The sequence below is a fragment of the Cheilinus undulatus genome, linkage group 20, assembly GCF_018320785.1.
Source record: "Cheilinus undulatus linkage group 20, ASM1832078v1, whole genome shotgun sequence".
NCBI classification, from domain to species: domain Eukaryota; kingdom Metazoa; phylum Chordata; class Actinopteri; order Labriformes; family Labridae; genus Cheilinus; species Cheilinus undulatus.
The window spans coordinates 7,976,977-8,001,905 of record NC_054884.1 but is presented as its reverse complement, the minus strand read 5'-3'; the positions used below and the strand labels follow the sequence as shown (position 1 = coordinate 8,001,905).

The 24,929-nt window shown below is 37.8% G+C and overlaps 1 protein-coding gene across 1 annotated transcript; it reads left to right on the top strand.

Annotated features, from left to right (window-relative positions):
- The first annotated feature begins 4,229 nt into the window (after nucleotides 1-4,229).
- acbd4 (acyl-CoA binding domain containing 4) lies at nucleotides 4,230-23,983 on the top strand. Its single transcript, XM_041815896.1, has 11 exons — nucleotides 4,230-4,277; nucleotides 7,515-7,653; nucleotides 9,987-10,107; nucleotides 11,681-11,765; nucleotides 14,227-14,347; nucleotides 15,898-16,056; nucleotides 17,169-17,266; nucleotides 17,417-17,627; nucleotides 18,055-18,269; nucleotides 18,472-18,531; nucleotides 20,073-23,983. Exons 2-11 carry the CDS (start codon nucleotides 7,563-7,565, stop codon nucleotides 20,199-20,201), a joined length of 1,290 nt encoding a protein of 429 aa, XP_041671830.1. The 5' UTR covers nucleotides 4,230-4,277; nucleotides 7,515-7,562; the 3' UTR covers nucleotides 20,202-23,983.
- The last annotated feature ends 946 nt before the right edge of the window (nucleotides 23,984-24,929 follow it).

The following is a 24,929-nucleotide window of genomic DNA, read 5'->3' as shown; positions in this document are numbered from 1 at the left end:
AGTGTGGCAACAGTGTGTGGAGAGGCTGTGATTGGATAGAAAAAGTCACATGACATTTTAGTTTCCCCATTCAGTTTGCTCGAATCAGAACCGGGTCGTTCAAATTGGTGATTTTTCTCAAAGTTCTGGGAGCACTGTGATGGCTGTGCTGTGTTTCTTTATTTTTTCAGGTTTGTCTTTTAGTTGTGCCTCTGCAGTTTCTTTTTTGTAATTGTGTCATGGAAGTGGGGCGGCAGAGGCAGAAGCATCTGTCACCGCTTTTAGAAAGAAAAGTAACGCAATAGCGTCACCTATTGGCCATGATCTGTTGTCCATGACCAACACCCTTTTACTCTGCTTGTGTTTCTTTTCTGCAATGTAGTCCAAACAAAGGAAGTTTACAAAAAGATTACAAGAATAGACATATTGACTATTACTGTAAAACTGTTCTGCAAGGTTACTAAAATAACCATTAAATACTATGTTCATCGCAATAAGCAATAACTTTAGTTATATGTTCAGTTCATTTAAATATCTTATTTTATCTGAGAAGCATTTTATTCATAGAATATAATGAAAATGATATCTGACTGAGACCATGATAACAGAAATTGCAGGCACACTCCTGCTCACCGTCTAATTTCCCAAACACATCGGCAATTATTGGAAAAGTGAGTAAAAGTGGTGAGGGTTTCCCTCACTCCACACCAGTTGCAATTGATCGCCAGCTATTTGTGAAATTTAGACAGTACTCTCTCTTTTGGTTAAAATATGACTTAAGATCCCTAAGTTTCTGCACTTTCTGATAGCCCACACTCAAATGAAGGAAAATTGATCATTTAACAACCTCAGTATTAAAAAACAAAAGTGGCATTAAAAAAAACATTAAGAGAGAGTGTTGGAGTTTGTTTGCAGTTATTGGTAATAGTTTATCTTTGTCTTGTAAATTTAAAAAAATCTGAATTTTTGATGTTGTCAAATTGTGAACTTAAATAAAAATGATTTTTTTTAAGTTATTGATTTTGCAAATATTAAAAATTCTTAATAATGGAGGTTCTTAAGACAAATTTCACAAGAAAATGTTGGTGATTATAAAGTCTTGAAAATAAATAGGACTAAAACTCATTTCTTTCAAGAAAATCACAATTAAAAGAAGTCAATTTTTAAGACTGTGATGTTATAAAACTATTAGGCTGTCAAACAAAGCTGATTTCTAGTCACAATTAATCTCAAAATTTCTGTACTCAATCACTTTCAATCTCACCATTTTGCCACATTTTGAAATCTTTGGGAGATAAGAAACTTACTTTTATTAATTTGCGTTATAGCATGGCAGAAAATCAGAAAATAATATTTATGCAATGAGCAGTAAAAGAACATGTAAAAAAAACAGGCTGTCTCTTTAGTAGGCTAAATGTTTAAAAATGTTTCCAGCATTTTCTTCTTAAAACTTTGACATTTTTGTCTAAATGAATGGTAAACACTTTAAATTTTGACATTAACAGGCCCAGCCAAACTTAGGCTACATTGGTACATCTGAAATTGTAATTGAGACGGTGAAAAAATTACATCATTTTTACGTAAAAGTAGTAAAAGTGTTACATTAGGGTGTTTTTAATTCCAGAAATACTTTGACAAGGCTGACCCTGACCCTGAGCCCATTGAGCTTGATAGGATCAATCAGATTCAGAGTTGCACCGGTATGGGCGTGGCCTTGGAGATGACCCTAATCCTGCTTCTGCTCATCTTGCTCCTGTTTTTTGGTGTAGCTGGACCTCTTTTCCCTCCTTCTGAGTCTGCTTTACCTCTCCCTGAGCATTCTTATTCTCGTCCTACCCCTGCTTCTGGCAGTGCTGGACCTCTTTTCCCTCATCTTGAGCCTGCTTTTCTTCCTCCTGAGCCTGCTGTTCCTAATGCTGGCCCTGAACCTGACCTTGAGTTTGCTGCAATCAACCCCCTGATTGGGCACCTCTAAGATACCCCTGCCCTTGCTGAGGCAGACGACTCCAACTCAGGGTACCCAGAAGCTCCTTCAACTTTTGGGCTCAGGTGGCCCCGGGAGTGGGAGGACAGCAAGGAGGACTACGAGGAGGACTGCTGCCAAGAAACTTCAGACTGATTCTCTATGTCTGATCATCAAACTACCTCAGCTGGATTGGAGCAGTTATAGCTATCTTTCATCTGGCAACCCCAAGAAGACCTTTGCATCTGGCAGGGTTGTTGACACCTTGTGCATTTAGCAGTTTAGGGACCTCAGGGTGACAGCATGGAGAGAGGAAAGAAGACGGAGAATATTCCAGCCACAAGCTAAATCAACAGAGGACATCTTGGGTTGGCTCTTCCTGGTAAAGCTACATGACCAAGAAAGGTAAATATGAGCTTCTGAATCTGATATGAAATTGTATTTTTTAATACTTGATTTATTTAAACATTTCAGAATTCTGCCATACTAACCATTCTATGTTGTCATATTTTTTCCTGAGGATGAAGAAGGTACATGCAAGCTTCTTTTCCCTTTGTGCATGTGAATTGATAGCTATTACTGATAAATTGCCTGGCTCAACAGGCAGTCTTTTGAACAGCAGCCTAACCCTAGCCAAAACATTTCATAATTCTGTAAAAAAAAGGAAAATAGTCTAATTTTAGGTTAGGTGAACTTATACCATTCTGTCTTTCACTGCCGTCTGAGCTGCTGTGAAAAAGGTAAGTAAAAGTTTTTGACATTTAAACTAAGGCTGTATTCATGCTGCAGGCCAAAGTAACCTGAATCTGTTTTTCTCTCAGTCAGTTCTGATTTTCTCATGGCAGTTTGAGCAGCACAATGCACGTGAAATCCGACCTTTTTGAATCCAATATGGGCCACTTTAGCATGTGAATACACTGAAATGAAGGAGTCTGATACAGGTCTCTGATACAGGACCTATCCATATGGTAACACTGCCAATAAAAGGCATTTCCATTTTTAGAAAAAATACTTTACATTTTGAAAAAGGCTATATTGTACTACAGAATAAATACATTTAAAAAAAAATCACTTTTTGTTGTCTTTAGAAAAGTCATTATTCAGGCCAAAAATAAAATATGGTTATCACAGCTTAACTTTTCAATGGACCATGATTTGCTGACCATCATGGGCCCCCACTTTGGATTGGCCCCAGAACTTTCTCCTCTTCATATCTCAATATGGGCGTCCTTGTGCCTAGTTTTTTTGTTTTTGTTAAATAAATCAGTACCTTAGTCAAAAACAATTGCACAAAATGCTTTTCGAGCAGTAAACCTAAGCCTCACAAACTAAGAAGGGAAATATCCTTAAACATAGTCAGTGATGTGCAGGTTCACAATTAAATTGAACTAGTTCAAAGCTCAGTTCACGACTTAAATTGATCTAGTTCAAGTTCATTTCCCATTTTCTTTTGTTTTCTGGCTGCAATATGCTAGTCTTATACAGTAGTCTATATCTACTATCTTCTCTATATCTACTTGATTAATCAACAGAAGAACTGATAGAGTATTCAGTCACAGAAGAATTGATTACTGCAGCCCTACATGTTAAACTTGAAAGATGAAAAACCCTAAAACACTTGCAACTTGATGTACAATCATAAAGCAGACCAACTCAAAACAGATTAAAGAAAACAGGATATTTATTGTAAATATTTATTATAAAATATTTACTGTAAAATATACCATATGAAAAGACTGCATAATTTAACAGCTTCATTGAAAACAAACATATAATCCTCAGTAAATATCTCACTAAGTTTGCCTCTGCATTGCTGACTTTTATTGCCCAAAGGCAAAGAAGTATCTTGAATACTCAAATAATAAAGCAATCCCCTTTATAGCAGACATAATGCCTTAGAAATATCAAACTTTCTTTTTATATTAAAAAAAATGCAGTCTGAAGCTTTAGCAAAACCTCTCTGAAATTCTATACTTAACATTCAAGTGCACATTACATAATGCAAATTATTACCATTAAGTTCAACTTTGTCTTCTCCTGACAGAAAAACCCACAACACTTAAAACTAAGTGGTAGTCTTTTCAAATTACTCATGATAAACTTAAGCTGCCATCTGTCAAGATTTTTAGAACATAGAATTTAATTTACAGTGTTCTAAAAAAAACATTAGTCGAGTTTAGTCAATTTTTAATTGTGCAGTACAATCGCAAAGTACCGCTATTAGTTGTGTGCGTGTCACTTTAAATGCCAAATTGAACGTGGTCAAAAGCGTATGACGTCACCTGACACGGAAGTCATCTGAGTGTCCGGAGAAGACAGGGCAGTCCGAGCCCAGGTAGGTTCAGCAGTTTAATAAACTTTACTGTTCGAGTTTATGCTGAAACCGGAGTTTTCAGTCGGGGAAGCGAGACTTTAATTTTGTAGATGTGTCGCTTATAAATGTTTTGTTTACGTCGCTGTGGAGATGTGAAGCTTCAGGACTCTCAGTGAGGTGAGAAATGCTAAGCTAACTGCTGCTAAGCTAACTCATACCGAGGTTCATAACTTGGTTAGCTGAGTTGGCTAACGAGCAGAGCTACCTGAAGGTGTCAAAATAAGCTACTGAGAAACGCTGTTGAAACCGTGTGCTTTAAAACGACACCACAGCTGTTACTGTAATGATAGTTGGCATCGAAAGCTGCTGAAGCTTTAACACTTCACCTGTGTCATCAGACAGGTGTGCAGGAGAAGAATAAACCACTTCAATCTACAGGCAGACTTCAGCACACTGTCTTAATGTGCTAAATACACTGGCAGTGTTTTTATTCTCAGGCAATGTCAATGTATTTGTGCTATTTAGACACTGGGTTGAAATTTGTTTGCAGTTGTATTGAATTTTCAAGCATGAAGGAAATCACCTTTGGATTTAAAGGACTCCTGTTTCATTACCAGGGCAGGTGCTCACTTTCTCCAGAGGTTTCACTGTGTGTGATAAATAAAGTGCACATTGTGCCCTACCCCTCCTACCAAAGCACTACTGCAATCTTCAAAATCACAGGAGGTTCAATCTTTATTTACCCTGAAATGTGTGTCAACATAAGAGTATAATACTTTACACATCATGCAAACATTCAAGTGTTATTTTTTTTTTAGAAATATCCTACTTAGCTTTTTCTTGTGTAAATGTTAATTAATCAAAATGAGAATGATATAGAAATTATCATTGCCTTTGATACAAAAGTTTATCAAAGTTTGTTAAATAATTGCAATTAGATATGTTTTCAAGATCATTTGGCTTTATTTGTTACTGACTTTATTCTTTCTGTTTGTATTAGGGATGCAAGATATTATCAGTTTGGTATCGGTATCAACATTGACTGTAAATTTTGTCTATATATACTGATAAATGAGAGGAGTTTTAGGCTGAACCAACAGACCCATGCTAGTTAAGGTCTTTTTCTTTCTTTATCATCATTCTTTAAACTTTAAAGTGTTTTTAAGGATTAAAGTTTGTTTCCTTGGTCATCCTCAAACCTTAAAAATGTGTAAAAAGGACTGAAATTTCTTGTCTTAAAGCATACTTAAATATCTGTATTGGCTAAAATGAATCTAAATATCGGGATATCGGATATCAGCAAAAAATCCAATATCATGCATCCCTAATTTGTATATGTTTTTATTTTGTTTGTTTGTTTACAAAGACTGCCTAGTAAATTTTAGTGTTTACAAAGGGAATTCCACATGTTTAATCCTCTGGTATCCCTACAAATTGCTGCCTCATTTCCCTCCTAGTGTGCAAAAAATGCACAGGGGTTATTACTGTCAATAAAAAGTTATATTAGTTTATTTTTAATAGTTGAATTTTTTTGCTTGTTTTCATCAACTTGTGCCATTAATCTTTATCTTTTTGTAAAGCACTTTGTGACCTTGCTGTTCTTGAAAGGTGCTGTATAAATAAACTTATTATTATTATTAACAAAAAAAAGAAATACTCAATATTTGTCACATCTTTTAACCCTTTAATTGCCATGTTTGTAATGTAAACAAACACAATTTTTTGATGAAAAAAAACACAAGTTGATTTTTTTCTGCAAGTGAATAACTTATTTATGGATGATTGACTGCATATATCATTGATTAGTAGCAACACTGGTTAAAATGCATTATTATTATTATTATTATTATTATTTTTTTGTGAAGTCAATTATTCTAAAATACTCACATTTTTCACCCTTCTGCACAAAAAATGCACACCTTTAAGTCATTTTATTAATATCATACATTTCAAAATTGTTTTACTGTTATTGAATTATATTTTTCTCATTTAAGGTCAGCCCTAATCATAAATGTCAAATAGTACTCATTCATTTTGATTTTTTTAACCCTTTAAAAGCCATGTTTCATTGATGATGTCAATACATATTTAGATGCAAAATATGATTTTTTTTGCAAGTTACTACATGCGAATTAGATAACTTATTTTTTGATTATTGCACAGACTCACACACTGATCTGCACTTCAACAAAACCTCAGAGAGTTAGTGAGAAATCTGGTGGAAAAAACACAGAATTTGGAAAAATTGCGCAAAAATGAACAAAAAATACAGTACATGATAATATTAATTGTGAAAGAGGACAAAGTTTGTTTGTTTTTTTTTTTTTAATATCAACGAAGTGTGCATTTTTGGCACAAGGGGTACCAGAGGGATAAGTTTCATGTTTCTAACAATGATGTAAATTTAATAATGTGGTAAATCCAAAGACTTGTATTGATTGTTTCTACAATCAAGTTTGTGTGATTTGTCACTGCCTTTCCTCTGGATCTTAACACCACACTTGTTTGACTGAGCTTTGTCATGTTGTCATGATTATTGCTTAAAAGGCTGTAAGTTAAACAAATTGGTCAATTTATTGCTGTGATGGAAGAAGACTATTAGAAATGTAATTCATATATATTCATGTATTATCAAATGTCATCCTAACATATAGACTAGGCCAACAGTAAAGACCAGTTTAAGCTTAATCCATTATATTTTTTGTTAGTTTAGAAGCAGAATGCTTAATTAGTTGGGTTAGTTGAAAAATGCTCAGATGAGGAATCTGAAAAAAAAAATAGTTTTTATAACTGTGATTACAGTATTTATGAAAATCATTGTGATAGTGATTTTTGCCTCATTTAATGTGGGGGAGAGGTAGGAAGAGAGAAGAGGAGGATGCAGAAAGAGTGACAAGAAACACAAAAAACAACCTCAGAAACCACCTATACCTGACAATACAGTTGTACATTTTACTGATATTTAATGCTGATAAAGCAGTTGTAATTATCAGTAGAAATGTGCTGATCTACTGTTACTGTTATTCAAGTCTTTAAGCTAACACCTGTGGATACTGATATTATATTGATAATATTTTACGTCCCTGTGTGTGTGTATGAATGCTGTTTTACAGTGTTACCACTGTTAATTTTCCTCTGGAGGTAGAGCAGACCCAGACGTTGAGCAGTGTGATATAAATAAAATTGATGGTCTTGGTTGTTGATTCCACTCCCCTTTCTGATTATCTGTTCTTTTTCTTCTGTGCTTTGGGATGTCAGCGCCTCCTGCACTCGTCCTCTAAACTGGGTTCAACAAGTCCGAGTGTCATGCCGGTCCCTGCAATGGCTGAGCCTATGGTTGATCACCAAAAACGCTTTCAGGCTGCTGTGGACGTCATCCATAACCTCCCAAAAAATGGTATCTGCCCTTTGACTCCTGACACATTTGCTGTTTCTTTAAATCCAGGTCCTTCCTTTGAGTAGGTGTCCTATGGAGGCGAGGACAGAGTGCGTGATTATGTCACTGGAATGGTTGCCCATATACCTGACGGTGGCAGAAATCAAAGTGGAGACAGTACTGACAGCAGTGTTGTTCATCTTTTACCCAGCACTAGCTAATATGCTATGGTCATATAATCATATTACCTACAATGTATAATAATAAGATCATATAACACAGTCATTTTCTATGGTGCTGCTTTTACACGTCCAGCTTTAACGGGTAGAAACAGGACAGTACTTTTCTTTGACAATTTATTGAGCAGTGGAGGACCCTGGCTTCCTCCTGATATTGCGCATTGGATTATGGGTATTTCTTGCAAGCGGAGGATCCTTATGCATCCCTGAAAATTCTCTGTTTGGCTCGGTTCTTTGGAGGAATTTTGAGGATCCTCAACATTAAAAAGTCCTCTCATAGCAGTCGATGACATAGTATGTTTGGCTTTGAGAAACAACTACTATCTCGTACGCTCTTTGACACGCAGTCATTTTATTTATTGACGTTATGCTATTACATCTAGTGCAGATGCAGTCTTCATGTAGAGACACTCTAATTTCTGTTAAGTGATTTGATATTTAAAAGAAGGGGCAGGACTAGACAAGCTTTCTGCTTTACTCTGCCACTTTTCAAATACATGATTTATGTTTTCTACATGTCGACCATGGACTATGAAAAGTCTTTCAGACATTTTTTTTGTCAGTTGTGATCCATTCTTTTGGTCATGTTTGAGATAAATAACAATCAGTAGAGACAAAATCAACAAATTCAACTCCAGCTCGTCTTGGAAATGTATAAAATGCAACACTCAGAGTAACTCCATCATACATGCCTTTTGGTATTGTGTCAAAATAAGGGAAACTTGGGATATTGAAAATGGATCTCAAAAAATTGTAATTATAAGGTACAGCTCACCCCGGCGATTTGCCTCTTTCAAAATTGTGGTGAAATAAAATATCCAACCAGATGGCGAATCTTATTTTCATCATTAGTTTAGAAAAAGCTTGTGTTGCAACACTGGAAAAACAAGGAAGCACCAACACTTCAAAAATGGAAAGCATTCATGAAATATTACTCAAATATTGAAAGGACATTGTCAGAAGATAGCAACAAAAAAGAAAATTAGCAGTATATGGAGCACAATTTACAAAGCTCTGTAGACTAAATGGAGCTGTAAAACCCCCCAACCAACTTTCATAAACTTTTAAGGAACCCCTAAATTGTCCCAAGGCTGTATGGTTGTGTGAGTGTGTATGTCTGCGTAATTGTCAGCCAATTGCATAATGGATCACTTGTGTTTATGTGGGTTAAGGATAAAAAGCTATCTGTGAGATTAATTTAATTTAACAGTGTTAATTTTGGATGGACTACTTAAATTGGGTCTGTTATATGAAATCTTTTCTTTCCTTATGGAACGAATTTTACTTTTCACTCATTGAATGATGTTTGTTTGTTGAATGTATCCTATTTTTGTCCTGACTCACAATAAAATAAATTTAAAAAGAGAGATAAATAACGATCAGATCAAGTTTGTTACTGGTCTGAGGCTGTACGTTTACAATGACTCAGGTTGAGCAGTGATAGTCAGAAGCAATATGGCAGTTTAGCTGTTAGCACATGTGTGATTAATACATTTATCTTTTTCCATACAGCCTTCATTTTAAACCATAGGATCGAATACCTTTTTTTTCAATCTTTATCCAGTTTGGTCACATTTTTGTATTTTATGGGTTCTACATAACGGGGGAAAATTGGCTTTAAATGCTGCAAGAAATAGAAAGTGTGTCTGATGAAAATAAATCCACTAAAAATACTTGTGTTTGTAATTGACAGGCCTATTGTTATTCCAAATATTTGACATTAAAGAAATAATTCCTGAAGATAAGGAGCTTTTTAATAGAGTTACACTTTTCCAGAGTTTTCACAGTTCTTCTTAAGCCACCTTTTTCTGTTGAAGTCTGTTGCAGCCTCACAGCACACCTATTTCCCATGTTTCTTCATTTAATTAGATTTTTTGAACCATTTTCCAGTGAATATAGGGTTTCATTGTGTTTTAAATCATTGCAATCTAGTTTTATTTACATTTTAACAATGTCCAAACGTTTAAGGAAATGGTGTTATAAATTAGCTACTCATGTTTTGGTGTCTGTAGGAATAACGGTCTTAACAGTCAGTTCTTTTATGTTTCTTCTGTATTGATAGAAATGTAAATGAGCAGTCTAACAACTCTGATAATGCTTTGGGTCATCCTGCAGGATCCTACCGGCCGTCCTACGAGGTGATGCTGCGTTTCTACAGTCTGTACAAGCAGGCAGTGTGTGGACCCTGTACAGTGGCACGACCCGGCTTCTGGGACCCTGTGGGCCGCTACAAATGGTCTGTCTGTGTTAGTCTGATATTGTACATGCAGCATATGCAGTACTACCTATTATTTTTTATTAAAACATGTAATTTGCTGGTTTGCATTACAGCACAACAGTGCTTCATTTCTGCACCATGCTCAGTATGGTATTTCTGCAGTCTGAAGGCTCTTCCTCACACATTTTAAAGGGCTACTACTGTTGTGTAAGCAGGAATTATGTCTCAGGCCTTTCAGGCAAACATTGGCACATTGCTACCTGAGGCAGCAGAAAGCTTCATTGACATACAAAGCCTCATTATAAAGTCACCGAGGCAGCACTTTGCTGCTAAACAGTCGTTCAAATACACAAGGATTTGCTGCCTGGCTTAAACTCCACAGTGTGATGTCTGACTTTTATTTATTTACAGCAAAGTAGCAAAAACAACATTATGCATCACAGTGCTTTAAAAGGGAAGTTGCCCTCCCTAGTCCTGAAATGAGAAAAACTCAATGTAAGTCAAAATAGTCAAACTTATTTATGAGGAAAAAAATCAAAACAAGATGTATCAGTTTCAATCAAGATAGTACAAAAGAAAAAAGCTATGGATGCTCTCAAAAAAGCAAAACAATAAAATGAATAACAACACAGTTGCTAGATAAAAAAAAAAAAACAAAAAAACAAATGCCTAGAAGTTTAAGAGATGGTCTAAACAGTCTTTTACAAGAACTCAAGTTTGGAGGCCAAGGATGGACTGCAGTGTTGCTACTTTACCCCCACCAGAGTGTTTGTGCAGGCTGTTGGATATGAAATTTTATGATCACCCTGGGATCCCATCTGTAGCTCGTTCATTCGTCCTGCTAGACTCTCCACCAGCCAATCATTCTCTCTCTACCTTGGGACCACCACAGATCCCAGTACATGACAGACAGCTGTCTAATTTACAAACATATGAAACAAAGCTGCCGCAAGATAATCACAATAATAACAGTAAGTTCAGGGCCTTAATGGTGTGTTTGTGTATGTATTTATTCATGATTTAGCTTTAAAAGAAATTCAGAGAGAACAGCCCTGACCTGAACACTCAGGCATCAAATTATATTGATGTAACTGATGGTGTGATGAAGATGGTGATGATGAATAGGCCTGAATGAGTTTTGAAAAAAAAAAATCATGTTTTTTACTGATACTGCAATTTTGATATGATTTGATTGAAATAAAAAATTATTGCTCTCCTTTTAAATGAAAAAACACATCAAATAAGTATTAAAAGAATATAAAAATGATTTAAAGTAAGATTTTTGCAATTTCTGAACAAAACATGATAATTTATTCTTACATCTGTTTATGAAGTGTGCACCAGAACATCTCTGCTGCAAAATATTTGAATCAAAATGGTACTTGAAATTGATTTTTGGTGCACATTTCACCACAAAGAGACATTTCAGCTGTGATTTAAAAAAAATTATAGAAGGCAGCATTATGATTCTTTAAAATTTCGATAAATTGTTGAGCCCTAATGATGAAATCGAGAACAGAATATTCATGATGACTATGGTATGATTGTGGTAGCTTAAGTTTTTGCTTATTATTATTTGTTGATGTGTTAGGGACGCCTGGAGCAGCCTTGGAGAGATGAGCAGTGAGAGCGCCATGGCGGCTTACGTGGACGAGATGAAGAAAGTAGCTCAGGAGGTACATACAGATTTTTGAGGCTATGATTGACTTTTTGCTGTAGTTTATCATTTTTGCTACTCAGTCCCTTTATCTTCTGATGAAAATGAGGTGATATTTAAGTTCCTTGTTTCTGTAAATAAATAAATGTTATGTAACAGCATTAATCTGCACAATGTGCAATCATCAAATAATATTGTGACACTATATTGACACTAATTGGCAGTTTTACCGTTAAGCAGAGGTAGGAAATTACCTAGGGCCATGTGCACCAAGGTGCTTCAAGTCACAGGCAAGGAATCAGAATGAAAATCGAGTCTTTGTGCCATGTATATTTTCTAATACAAGGTATGTGATGTGGTGTTCGGTGCGAGACAACATAGAAGAAGAATAAAAATATTAAGAGGCTATTGAAAAGTAACCTAAAATATTAAGAGCTTAGACTTAAAGAGATTTTTATAGAGCAGAAAATGTATATATTAGCAAAATGAAAACGTAAAATACAATATAAACATCACACAAGTATGTACAAAGGTGCAAAAAGGAGAAACTGTATGGATATGCAGGTTTTGAAAATGGGTGCACTGATATAAACAGAAAAAATAAAGTCCGGCAAATGTTAGCGTAACCCAGAAAGTCTCTATAAATGTGTTTATAGAGACATGAGTCTATGGGGGGAGGGCTGAAGTACTGTTCATGAGGCTGACGGCAAAGGGGAAGAAGCTGTTCTTGTGGTGGGAGGTTTTAGTCCTGATGGACCTCAGCTTCTTGCCAGAGGGGAGGGCCTTATAAAGTCCATGTCTGGATGGAGAGGGTTTGGCCACAATTTTACCTGCATACCGCCGAGTCCTGGAGGTGTACAGGTTAGGGTTAGGGTTAGGGTAGTTTGCAGCCAATCACCCCACTCCAGAGTGGATGATATGCTGTAGCCTGTTCCTGTCGCTCCTTGTGTCTGCAGCGCACCAGACTCTGATGGATGATGTGAGAATGGCGGTGTTGTAGTGCGCCATCATCGTCTTTGGGCAGGTTGGATTTCTTCAGCTGCCTCAGGAAGTACATCCTCTGTTGGGCTTTTTTGATGAGGGAGCTGATGTTCAGCTCCCACTTGAGGTCCCAGATGATGAGGTGTTGTTTAAATGTGAAGTATACATCAAAGATGATTTTAATAACTAAGATGAGAATGAACAAAGGTAACCAGACTGCATAAAACAACATAAAAATAGAATGTGATTGCTCATTAAAACTCCCTAGAAAGGACCCAAGATCCCCCTACACTGAGGTTCAAGCCCCAGGAAACGCCTGACCATGTCTTTATAACAATTAATGATCTACAGAGGTGTCACATCAATAGTGGGTTAATGTGTGGTACAAATGCATGAAATTAATAACAAAACATAATTTATGACAAAAGAACTCATACTTCAACTGTAGTGTGCATGTGTTATTTATATTTAAAAGATATGCCCTGTCTCGAGACATGTTAGACTACCTGGATGCTGACACTCTTTGTCATGTTACTCAAATAAGAGCGAGCTCTCGATGCTCATGTTTGGTTAAATCCTGAAGTTATGTGACTTTATCAGTTGAAAAAAGCTACAAAATATAAATTTCTTTTCTATCTATAATTTATATGAAGGATTGACTTAGATGCTCTTTGCCTGGGCCGCCAAATGACTAAAAGCACCCCTGTTGATACTGAGGCCAACTAATGTTTACTCTTAGCTTTAGCTGTCAGTGCCAAAAGACACAGAAGCTATGGTGTACCAGTTCAACTGGTGTTAGATTAACCAGTGACAGTCCAGGCAGATGCTCCTAGGGTTAGGGTTAGGGGGTGTGGCTTCTGAGGACGAATGTTTACCTTCCAAATAAGGTTAAACATGGGATTAGGCGGCTCGCTTCCCTATTAGAAGAATTAATTAGTGCATGCAGAGACATGTACGTCACAAGGAACGTGTTGGTAGAGTGACAAAGTTTAAGGCTAAAATATTTGGAAAGAAAATATAGGTGAGTCTGCAGATGCCTGTTCAGATTTATGCAGGGAGAAACACATGTTAACCAGTTTTATTGTCATTATGAATCTGATGAATTTGGGATTGTTTGCACTTAGATGCTGTCTAAAAAAGACACATTCAGTCAGAGGGATGTGGTCAAACGTGGACAGGAACTGGAGAGGAGGGTCATCTTTGCTCCTGATAGAATCTGTGTTATACATGTTCAGTCTACGAGTGTGGACATTATTAGTATTACTAAATGACTTGTCTTGTCATGGCAGATACACGGGGTGGACATATTTTGATTTCTCAGACAGTAGAACAATTATTACTCTTTTTACATATCAGTTATTTGGATATGAGTATATAAAGGGAGATCCAGGCTAAAGAAAATCTTTTCTTGTTTGATGTAGCTTTAGAGAAAAACTTGGTGAGCAGCGAGGCATAACTTGAAATCCACAGATCAATAAAAGTTTCTGTTGACTCTGCAGGTCATCGACACCATGCCCATGAATGAGAAGACGGCGTCACTTTTCCACCACTTTGAGCCTCTCTACCTGGTGATTGATGACATGCCGAGGCCTCCGGAGTCTCTGCTCACACTCAGAGAAGGTACGTGACGAGGGCTGCAGCAGTTTACCAGTCCTATTATTAACACTGGCTGTTTCTGCTTTCAATCACAATAAATGGCGTTTCAGTGAGTTTGCCTTTCAGTGTAGTGTAAACAAACTGCAGCAATGCTGCATGTTGTCCATGAAAGAAATAATAGTCCCCCAAAGGCCCTCAACCGCTGACTGATTCTTCTCTCTTAACACGCTCTACAGGCTTTTTTGACAAGAAAATCACAGTGAAACTTCTGGAGTGTCAAAGTGGAAACATATTTCACAAAGTAATGTCAAATAAATAAATATATCAAATGTAAAATAAATGACTGCATAAATATTTCCCCCCTTCATGTCATTATTTAGTAGGGTCACCTTTGGCTGCAATCACAGCACTGAATCTGTGTGGATCGGTCTCATCAGGCTTGCATATCTGGACAATTTTACTCCATTCTTCTATGCTGAACTGCTCAAACTCTGCCAGGTTGCACGGGTATCAGGCATGAACAGCCCTTTTCAAGTCCAGCCACAAATTCTCTATTGGATTGAGGTCTGGGCTTTGACCCAGCCTCTCCAGAACATTCACCTTGTTGTCTTTAAACCATTTCTGTGTTGCCTTCGCTGTATGCTTCGGGTCATCGTCTTGCTGGAAGATAAACATTCTCCCAAGCCTCAGTTCTCTTGCAGACTGAATAAAATTGTCCCCAAGGATTTTATCATATTTTTCCATATTCATTTTACCCTCTACCTTTACAAGCCTTTTGGGGCCGGCTGCCAAGAAGTATCCCAACTGCATGATGCTGCCACCACCATGCCATATTCCTTCCATTTATTGATGACGGATTTAACTGATTTCCAGGGGATGTTCAGAGCCTTGGGGTGTTTTGCATCCATCCCTTGACTTTTATTTTTCAGTAACCTTTTTTCTAAGCTGCTTGGAGTGTTCTTTTGTCTTCATGGTGTAATTGTAGCCAGGAATACTTATTAACAAGTGACTGGACCTTCCAGACACAGGTGTCTTTATACTCTTTCCCTGCACCCACTAACTGTGAGACTACTAGCACCGATTGGCTGGACCTCTGTTGAGTTAGATCTGTCACTTTAAAGTGGGTGAATATATATGCAGTCACTTATTTAACATCACATATTTTTTTTAAATTGACATTACTTTGTAGAAATCTGTTTTCACTTTGACATTAAAGAGGTTTTATTGTGGTTTTTTTTTCCAAAAAGCAAAATGATATTGACCAAGACTGATTTATGAAATCAGTAAAAGGGTAAAACATCCAAGGGGGTGAATACTTTTTATATATATCCTGTAAAAGAGACTAAACAAAGCAGTAGGGTCTCTCACATTTGTACTGAATAGAAATTAAATTACAGATTAAATTACGTGTTGGGTTAAGGCTTGATTATTCTTCAGACTTAAATCATACCTTAAAAAACTCTTAAGTGTTTAATCCTTTTATTTCATCAGAGACTCAGCTGTCAACCAGCACTGACTGATGAAATGTCTGCTGTGGATCTCTGCTGTTTTAATGTTTTTGTCCATGTTTTCAGGTCTTAAAGGCAGTGAGGAGGCTGACAGTCCTGCAGAGATGAAGGAGGAGGATGAGGAGCAGGCTAAAGAGGATTCTTCTCCTGCAGAGGTTACAGATCCAGATCAAGAGTTCAACCTGTCTGAGGTTATTGACCTCACTGCTAACACCATTCCTAATGGTAAGTGTTTGTGATGCATGGAGTCATGCTGATGTTAGAAATAATACACACATTAACCACTTAATTTTCTCTAAAATAGAGATCTGCCTGCACCAACTTCTTTAATTCTGTTCTGATGTGCCAATTTTCAACTTCCACAAGTGTAGACAAGCACTGGTTGTTGATATTATTTTGTATAGTTTCACTATATACACGTCTGCATATGCTGTTTTAAGCCTGGCTCCTGCTACACCATTAAATCTTCACTGTACCTATGCTTTTGTGAGAACTACGTACTTGTGCACTGGTTTGTTCACAAAGCTCTGCAATACTCCGCCTGCCCTGTGTGTGTTTGTGCACAGGACTATGGTGACTGAAATCAAGTGTATAATGTTGGAATTGAAAAATAGTGATCATTGAGTGATTAAATTATCATTTTGCAAAAAGAAAAGAATAGAAAAGAGAGGAGACATCAAAGAAGATGGACAGTGCAGCCTCTGAAGTAGACAGGAATTTTGCACCACTGACAGAAAGATTCTGCACACTGGAAGCATTTCCTTAGGTCAGATGAGAGACTAAACTAGAGCTCTTTAGCCAAGCTTTTCCAAACCAGGATGTTTGGAAAAGCTGTGTAAAACAGTCCTTGCTCTGTTTAATTGCACCTGGGAAATATTTTTAAAACATGCCACACGGGCGCTAATGATTTTTTCCCTCATCTGTACACATACAACTTAAACCTAATAGGGAATAATTACAACATAGTAGAGTACCTTGAAGCTTGTTTCTTTCTTGTAAGTATTGATAAGTGGGTGATTTCTTTGTCAGTCCATTTAAATTTAGAGGCCCTTTTTCCAATTATTTTGTACTAAATTGTAGACACAGTAACAAATATCAGGATCAATGCTAATAAATAGTGCTGAAACAGTTAATTGATCAGTTGAACCATAAAAACTTTTGAACCTTAGAATTTATATAAAATTACTGGGATCTTATCATGTTATATGTAATTGTGTTGATGATGTTGACCACAATTGTGCAGCCATTTGATCTAGTATATAATAAGGGGCTCTTTTTTATTACAATAAACTTTCAGGTGCTAATAAAAACATAAAATTGTCACTGTGCCCCTGCAGACTCGGGTATGTCGGAGGGTCTGGTGCTGACCAGCGACTCAGAAAGCGAGATCTTCTGTGACTCTGTGGATTCAGTCGAGCAACTTGGGGACGTCAAGGTGCAAATCATTTACAGCCTTTAAAACTTTGTTCCATGCACGCATGGTACCAGACAGAGGAAAACTAACTACTCTAATTTGCATTTTATTTTAATATGAGATTTCAATTTTTAGTTTTATTGTGTTTGACTAACCAAATTCTGTGCACAGGCTCCACTCATCAAGTCAAACGGTTTCCATAACGGCCACATGTCTTCAGAGTCGTCTCTGGTCCAGAGTGATCAGCTTGAGGGTCGTCTGGAGGTCAGGCAGGTTGGAGCGGGTCAGGGGGGAGAGGGGGCCAATAATGGGAAGGGTCTGGGTCAGAACAGGAGGAGTCGAGACAGCGGACGGGATGCTTCTTACCACAACTGGAGAGAACGTAAGAATTTAGAGTGTTCAGAGAAATATTTAGATGTTTTTTGTGTTTTCATAACTCAGTGTGATCTACCCCAACCAAATCAGTCAGCAAGGTTTCCATTAAGATCAATAATCTTTGTCAGACATCCCTTTGAAAGAATGCTGTTCTGGAAAACTCCTGATATAATAACTCAATCCACCCCTGTAGAAATGTAAAAGCCCTTAAAGTGAGTATTAACATAAAAATTCTCTACATATGTTCCTCCTTCTCAGTATGCATGTCTGATGTCTGTTTTAGTGGAGACTGGACTCTTCTACAATGTGCTGTTATGTTATGAATTAAAAACAAAACATTAGATATCACTTCATGAACTCTTTACAAACAAAACATTTACCTGTCATTTAATAATTCTTGCATAAAAGGTTGAAGGCAATGATATCCTCTGTAGGTGGTGTTCCTCAGGGCAGTCCCAGACGAGGGGCTCCAGGCGGCGGTGGAGGTGGAGCAGGACGAGGAGGCGGTGACGGCTCAGAAGCAGCAGCAGAGAGGCTGCATGACGTCCAGCTGCAGCAGCAGATCATCCTGGCTCTACGGAGGCTCAGAGAGGACATGAGGAGCGTGATGGAGCGGCTGGAGGTGGTGGAGAGACTTGCTGCCACACATGTGAGCTCAAATATGACAAGGATTCTTTGCTTATGGGTTCTTTTGACTGAAATTACTGTGATTCTGAAAGTGAAGGAATGGTGGCTTAAAGAAGCAATTCAGCTAAGAACTCATGAACTCTTCATAATGCATTTTACTCAACATGGCCAGACTTGGTCTTAAAGATGCCCTCAGTGCTCTGATTCTGTTTCCTGTTTGACAGACGCAGAGTTCAGAGTGGAGACCGTGTCTGCAGTGTGCAGCTGCAGCTTCACAAGAACAGGTAAGATCTACTGCTACTATCCCCAAATGGCAGCCTGTGAGCCAAGTCAGGCCTACCAGAGCCAATTATCTGTCCCACAGAGTTATGTGAGAACATTCAGTTAGGGGGGGATTTATACACACCACCATGTTCTGCAAAATCCAAAATGTTTAAATGAAATAGCCCCAGTTTGTAGGTACTTTATAGGGTAAAGTGAATCAATCAAACTGATGAGCAAACTGAAGCAGTAATAACTACACAGTCTTACTTTATAATTAACGGCTTAATGTGGTCTTGTGTTGTTCAAAAGTGCATCATTTTCTTGTCAAACCCTAAACAGATTTGAAAATCCCTCGCTTTAACCATTGTCATTTACCCCCAATAAGGGTAAATATACAGTGGATATAAAAACTCTACTCACCTGTTCCAATGGCATATTTTTGTGATGTAACAAATGAGGCAAAGTCAAATAATTTCTCAACTTTTTCAGCCTTGAATCTAACTTATAAATATACACACCGATAAAGACCCTATAAAGTAAAAATAAATCTGTATTTTAGGTTTGTTGTGTGACAGGTCAGTCCATGTCAAATTTCAGTCGAATTAAACATCTCTAAGTTTATAAAATTAAGCTTCAAAATCATGAAAAATGGGGCAGTAAAATCTGCTCCAGGATGGTGTGGGTGTGTATTGAACTTTTTCATGATATTCTAATTTTTTGAGATGTACTCGTACAGTGTGCGCACCGCTCACTGAAGCGCCACGGGTTTGCTCCAACCGAAAGGCGAGCAGCCTCGCCCATTGGAAGCGAGTCTAGAGCGCTGCACCGCAGCGTGCAAGCCCTGATCAGCAGGAAGAGATCACGGGAGAACTGCGAGTTCACGCAGGAATAGCATGTCAACAGCGGACTATTTTACCTTTGGGGTTAATTTATCATCCTTTCCAGTTTAAGTCCATAATGTTATTGCTTCCTCCATTGAGTGAGTACATTAGGAAGTTAAAAGGTTCATGTTTGCTTTAAGGATCTGTGGTTTTATGCAAAATTCTTTGGCAAAATATCCCCAAAAGTTAAGTTTTCCTCGTAAATGTCGCTATTATAGCTCTGTGACCCACTGACCTCTCAGTGACCTTTGCTCTCGCTGCAGGATGAGACGTAATATTGATATAGTGATGATTTACGATCGTGAGTCCATGCATTGTGTTATATTTTGAAAGAACCGGATGTTCTACGCTTGTGACTTCCATAGTTGGTGCTTTCTGAACAACAGTGAATTTACGAGGTTTGGCAGCGGCCAGCGCTGAAATAGACCTGCAGCATATCTGAAACGAAGCAGAGCAAAGTGCCGCTCCAGCCACGCGCCGCTGCCAGTCTAGAGCGTCGGCCTTGGAAATGCTCTGATAGACTAGAGCGGTGCGCACGCTGTATATGGAAATTGGGGGTAAAAATGTAAAATTCCACTATTGTTACATCCTACTTGTTGTTTGGTGGCCTTACTGTTCAATAAACCGTGCTATTTTGGTGTCTATAACTGAATAATGAAATGTTTGATTATCTCTTTTAGGAGGAGAAATGGTGGCCGTTTGACGTGTCGGGTTCGACCGTCCTCCTCTTCCTGTTATGGCCGTTTGTGGCTCAGGGTCTGGTCCACCTGCTGAGGAGAGCCCAGAGGAGGAGCCGCATCACCTCATGAAGAGAGCTCACAAAGACTTTCACCCATTCACCCACAGAGATGAGTTTAATTTCTACAGAAGGAGGATTGAATCAAAATAAGATGAATGGGAAGCCGTCATCCTCCCTTACCGTGTGCACTGGAAGGAGGGAGAGAAGACACAAACCCGATCCACGTCTGGATTCAGATCCCTACACCCACTACAGAGAGAGGGTCTTTATTTAAATCATTCAGGTGGATTAATCAGCTGGTGTCAGACGGCAGCAGGAGATTGTCTTATTAAACCTGGACTGTGTTTACACTGATCATCAGAGCCTCAATACTCGGATTAATAATAGTCTTTATTGAAGAATGAGACCCAGTGAGCCTGATTTACTAAATAGATTTACAGCCTTTCATAGCTCCAAAATGTAGCATCATTCACTCCCTCTATCTGCTCCACTGTGAGCTCTTAGTTAGAAAGCATGCAGCTTTGATGATTTTGATTTGTGCCTGAAAGAGGAGAGAAGTTCTCTTCACCTTTACCCTGCACAGAGCTGAGCTTTCACACTGACGGAGCTCAGCTCCATCCACGTAAAGCTGATGACTGAAGATGGGAGGGGAAGCTTTTTATAATTAAAGTAGAACTTTCTGGAGCCCAGCCAAACCGGGGCAACCAAACTAAACCATTTTAAAAAAAGAATGTCAGACCTCATAGATTAGCCATAATGTGCACAAACGTCAGAAAATAAAGAAGAAACTGAGACAACTTTGAGGAAGAAAAAGGATAATTGTAAAACCTGCAAAAATGGGTTAAACTTGGCAAAAATGGGGAGAAAAGGGGGTTAAAAAGAGGTGAAAATGTGTGGATGTTGGTAAAAATGGGGGAAACTTTGCTAAAAGGTCAAAAGAGAGCAAGAAGGACAAAAAGATGGGAAGGATAAAGGGGTTAAAAAAGTGGCAGGAAAAGAGAAAAAGATGCAAAAAAGGGTTAGATAGGCACAAAAATGGATTGAATTAGTTTAAAGTGGAAAAAATGGGCAGAAAAAGTGTTGGAAAGGGATTAAAAGTGGCCAAAATTGAATAAAGGAGTTAAAAAGTGATGACATTTGGATATAAAGTGGCAAAAATGGGGTTAAAAGAGGCAACAAGGATGAAAAGATGCAAACATGGACAGGGAAAAGGGGTTAAAAAGTGGCAAATATGGGCAGAAAGTGGCAAAATGGGTTGAAAAAAGTTTTTTTTTTAATTAAATTGGTTTGAAGTGGTAAAGAAATGGTTTAACTGGTTTTAAGTGGCAAAAAATAGGTATGTAGTGGCAAAATAGCCAATAAAGTGGTGAAAATGGGCCATAAAGGGGAAAAAATGGGGTTTAGAAGTGGAAAAAAAAGGTTTAAATGAGCAAGAAGGACAAAAAGATGCAAAAATATGAAAAAGGGGTTAAGAAGTAGCAAAAAGAAAGAGAAAAAATTGCACAAAAAAGGATAAGTTAGGCAAATAATGGATGGAATTGGTTTAAAGATGCAAAAATGGGCAGAAAAAGCAACAAGGACAGAGAAATGCAAACATGGCCACAGAAAATGGGTGTAAATGGGTTTAAAAGTGGAAAATAAGGGCAGAAAAAATGACAAAATGGGTTAATATAGGCAAGGAAATGATTAAATTGGTTTTAAGTGGTAAAAAATTGTTTTATAGAGCCAAAAGTAGGCTGAAAAGGGGTTAAAAGTGATGAAAACTGGCCATAATGGGGCAAAAGTGGGGTCAGAAGTAGCAAAAATGGTGAAAAGGAGCAAGAAGGACAGAAAGTTGCAAAGTTGAGGATATAGGGATATGAAGGGGTTAAAAAGTGGCAAGAAAAAGGTTAAAATAGGCAAATATGGGCAGGAAAGTAGTGACAAGGGCTCCTAAGAGGCAAAAGGGCAATAAAGAGGTAAAAACATGACTGAAAAGTGGCAAAATGGACCAGAAAAAGTAGTGAAAAGGGTTAAAATTAGCACAAATAAATAATTTTAACATTAAAATCAAGTTTTTCAGCTCCAAAATGAGGTTTCTGTTTCAGAACATGTCAGCACCATGGCTATGGATCCAATGGATAATATCATCACTAAATCACAACTGGGGTGGGCCAGTTTACTGCTGGTGTTAAAGTTAGTCCCTAAACACCTCCAGAGAGCTGAACCCAGAGCCGCCCATGTTAGCGCTCACCGCCCACCATGCCACCTTACCTACAACAAACAGCATCGTCGCCTTCAGCAGACCCAGGCTTGTTTTAATCACGCTCCAGATAGTACAAATGCTAATGCTTAAAAAAATCTCCCTTTACTCGTTGAGGAATTTGACAACCCTGTGTAACTGCTTTACTGTCGGTGTGGGTTTTTGTGAATCCGGCACTTATAAATATGTGGATAAGTTGAATAGAAAGGATCATTTTTCCCCAGATGGCTGGATAATGACTTATTTAAACACATAAACAGCACCTATGCACACAGAGACTGTTTGCTCCTCAGCACAGTCAGGGGAGCGTTTAATCAGAGAGTCTTTGTGACTAATTTGCACATGTTTAGTGGGAGCAAAAGCTGCACAATCCTTTAGTGAATCAGGCTCAGAGTCTTTTCAGCATATTTCATGTAGCCTGGGCTTTAACTACCTTTATCTCAGAGTCTTTATAACGTTCAGAACATTGGCAGTCAATCTGCTCTTCTATAAGCGAATCAGTCTACAGATGTGATTTTAATGAGTCATGTTCATTGAGAAACGTCACTTTTTACTGCACTTTTTGTTTCATCACAGTCTCTTTCAGATGATTGTTGACCTCAGATTGTTCGTCAGTGTCTCCTTTAGCTTTTAATTCCCGGGGAATTAGAGTATTTTTAAAGTTTAAGAAGAGAAACTGGTCTGGTTCATGTTTGCAAGACCAGAGTTGGAGTTATTTAGACAAAAAAATCTGATAAAGATTTGAAAATACTAGAATTCCCCTCTGAAGTCTGAAGCTAAAGCTCCTTGTTGAGTTCACTGACACCTCTTTTCTTTCTGACTCTGCTAATTGTTCATCAACATTAATTTATGTCTTATTACAGTGAGACTGGTTGTGGAGCTGATTCTGTCGATCCATCTTCATCTGGTTGTTTAGTTTCATTTCTTAACTGTTTGAATCAGACAGAGTGACACTGGCATGACGAGGGTTTTTGACACTGTCATCAATAAATGATGGAAGAACCGCTGATAAAGGATGCTTTTTCATGTTTTGTGATAAAATCAGATTGTCACAGGATAAAACCTGCAGCTAAAGTCAGCGGAGGTTGGCTCATAAAAATATAAATGCTCATTATTGGTGCAATATAATTTTTCATCTCCTTGGTTGTTTTACCCTTTAATTGTTTTTTTAAGTCAATCATGGTCAATATAATTAAGGCTTTTTGACAAAATATCACTAAAAGTATCCTCTTTAATGTCAAATTGAAAACAGATTTCATCAAAGTAATGTCAAGTAAATAAAAATATCAAATGTAAAATAAGTGACTATAAATATTCACTCCCTTCAAGTCAGTGTTCAGTCAAGGCACCTTTGGGTGCAATCACAGCTTAGAGTCTGTGTGGATAGGTCTCAGTCAGGTTTGCAAATCTGGACACTTCAATTTTACTCTATTCTTCTTTGCAAAACTGCTCAAGCTTTCTATAATTGCACAGGTATCAGGCGTGAACAGTCCTTTTCAAGTGGATTGAGGTCTGGGCTTTGACTTGACCACTCCACAACATTCACCTTGTTGTTTTTGCCTGTGTAGCTTTCACTGTATGTTTCAGGTCATTATCATGCTGGAAAATAAACCTCCCAAGCTGCAGTTCTCTTGCAGACTGATTTTCCAATATTTTGCTGCATTCATTTTACCTTCTACCTTTACAAGCCTTCTGGGGTTGGCTGTCGAGAAGCATCCCCACAGCATGATGCTGCCACCACCATAATTCAGTGGGGATGATGCGTCTGTGATGATGTGCAGTGCTTGGTGTCTGCTAAACAATGTCTTGTCTAATGGCCAGAAAGCCTAATTTTAGTCTCAGCAGCCCAAAGAACTTTCTTCCACTTGACCAGGGAGTCTCCCACATGCCTTTTGGCAAACTCTAGTTGAGGTTTAACGGGTTTTGTACAGTTGTTGTATGCAGAGTCTCCCATCTCAGCTGCTGAAGTTTGTAACTCCTTCAGAGTAGTCATACATGTCTTGGTGGCCTCTCTCACTAGTCTCCTTGCATGGTCAAAATATCAGAATTGTGCCATATTCCTTCTGTTTGTTAATGGTGGATTTAAAGTCCCTGTAAAGTGCTAAAAAAATCTTTATTATAGGTTTGTTGTATGGCAGACTACTGTGTTATAAACCACCAGGCCAAATTTGAGTCATGAAAAACATCTCTAAGTTTATGAAATTAAAGTTCAAAATCATGAAAAATAAGGCAGTAATGTCTGTCCTAGGACGGTGTGGGCGTGTCTGTTGAATGAGCTGAAGCCATGCCTACTCATGAGAATTAAATTCATTGTTTTCTTGTACAAATTTGTCTGTAATGATACTTCCAATGACCCATAGTCCACCGTGGCTAATAGATTTGGGAAATATAAATTATGTTTCAAAGAAGGCAGTAACGTCAGCTAAAAAAACAGACTGTATTGAGATGAACTGCTCAGAGATTTTATATTATTTTAGTATAAGGGGGTGGGGTACTCCCCCGTCAAGACTGGTGATGTCATGGGCTCAGATATTTGCCCTGCTCATATAAAACAAA

Excerpts from the sequence above, each read along its gene's own strand:
- acbd4 (XM_041815896.1), top strand. The coding sequence starts at position 7,563 with ATGCCGGTCCCTGCAATGGCTGAGCCTATGGTTGATCACCAAAAACGC. Across the intron at positions 11,766-14,226 it reads TGAAGAAAGTAGCTCAGGAG|GTCATCGACACCATGCCCAT; the intron begins GTACATACAGAT and ends TTGACTCTGCAG. Across the intron at positions 16,057-17,168 it reads TGCTAACACCATTCCTAATG|ACTCGGGTATGTCGGAGGGT; the intron begins GTAAGTGTTTGT and ends GTGCCCCTGCAG.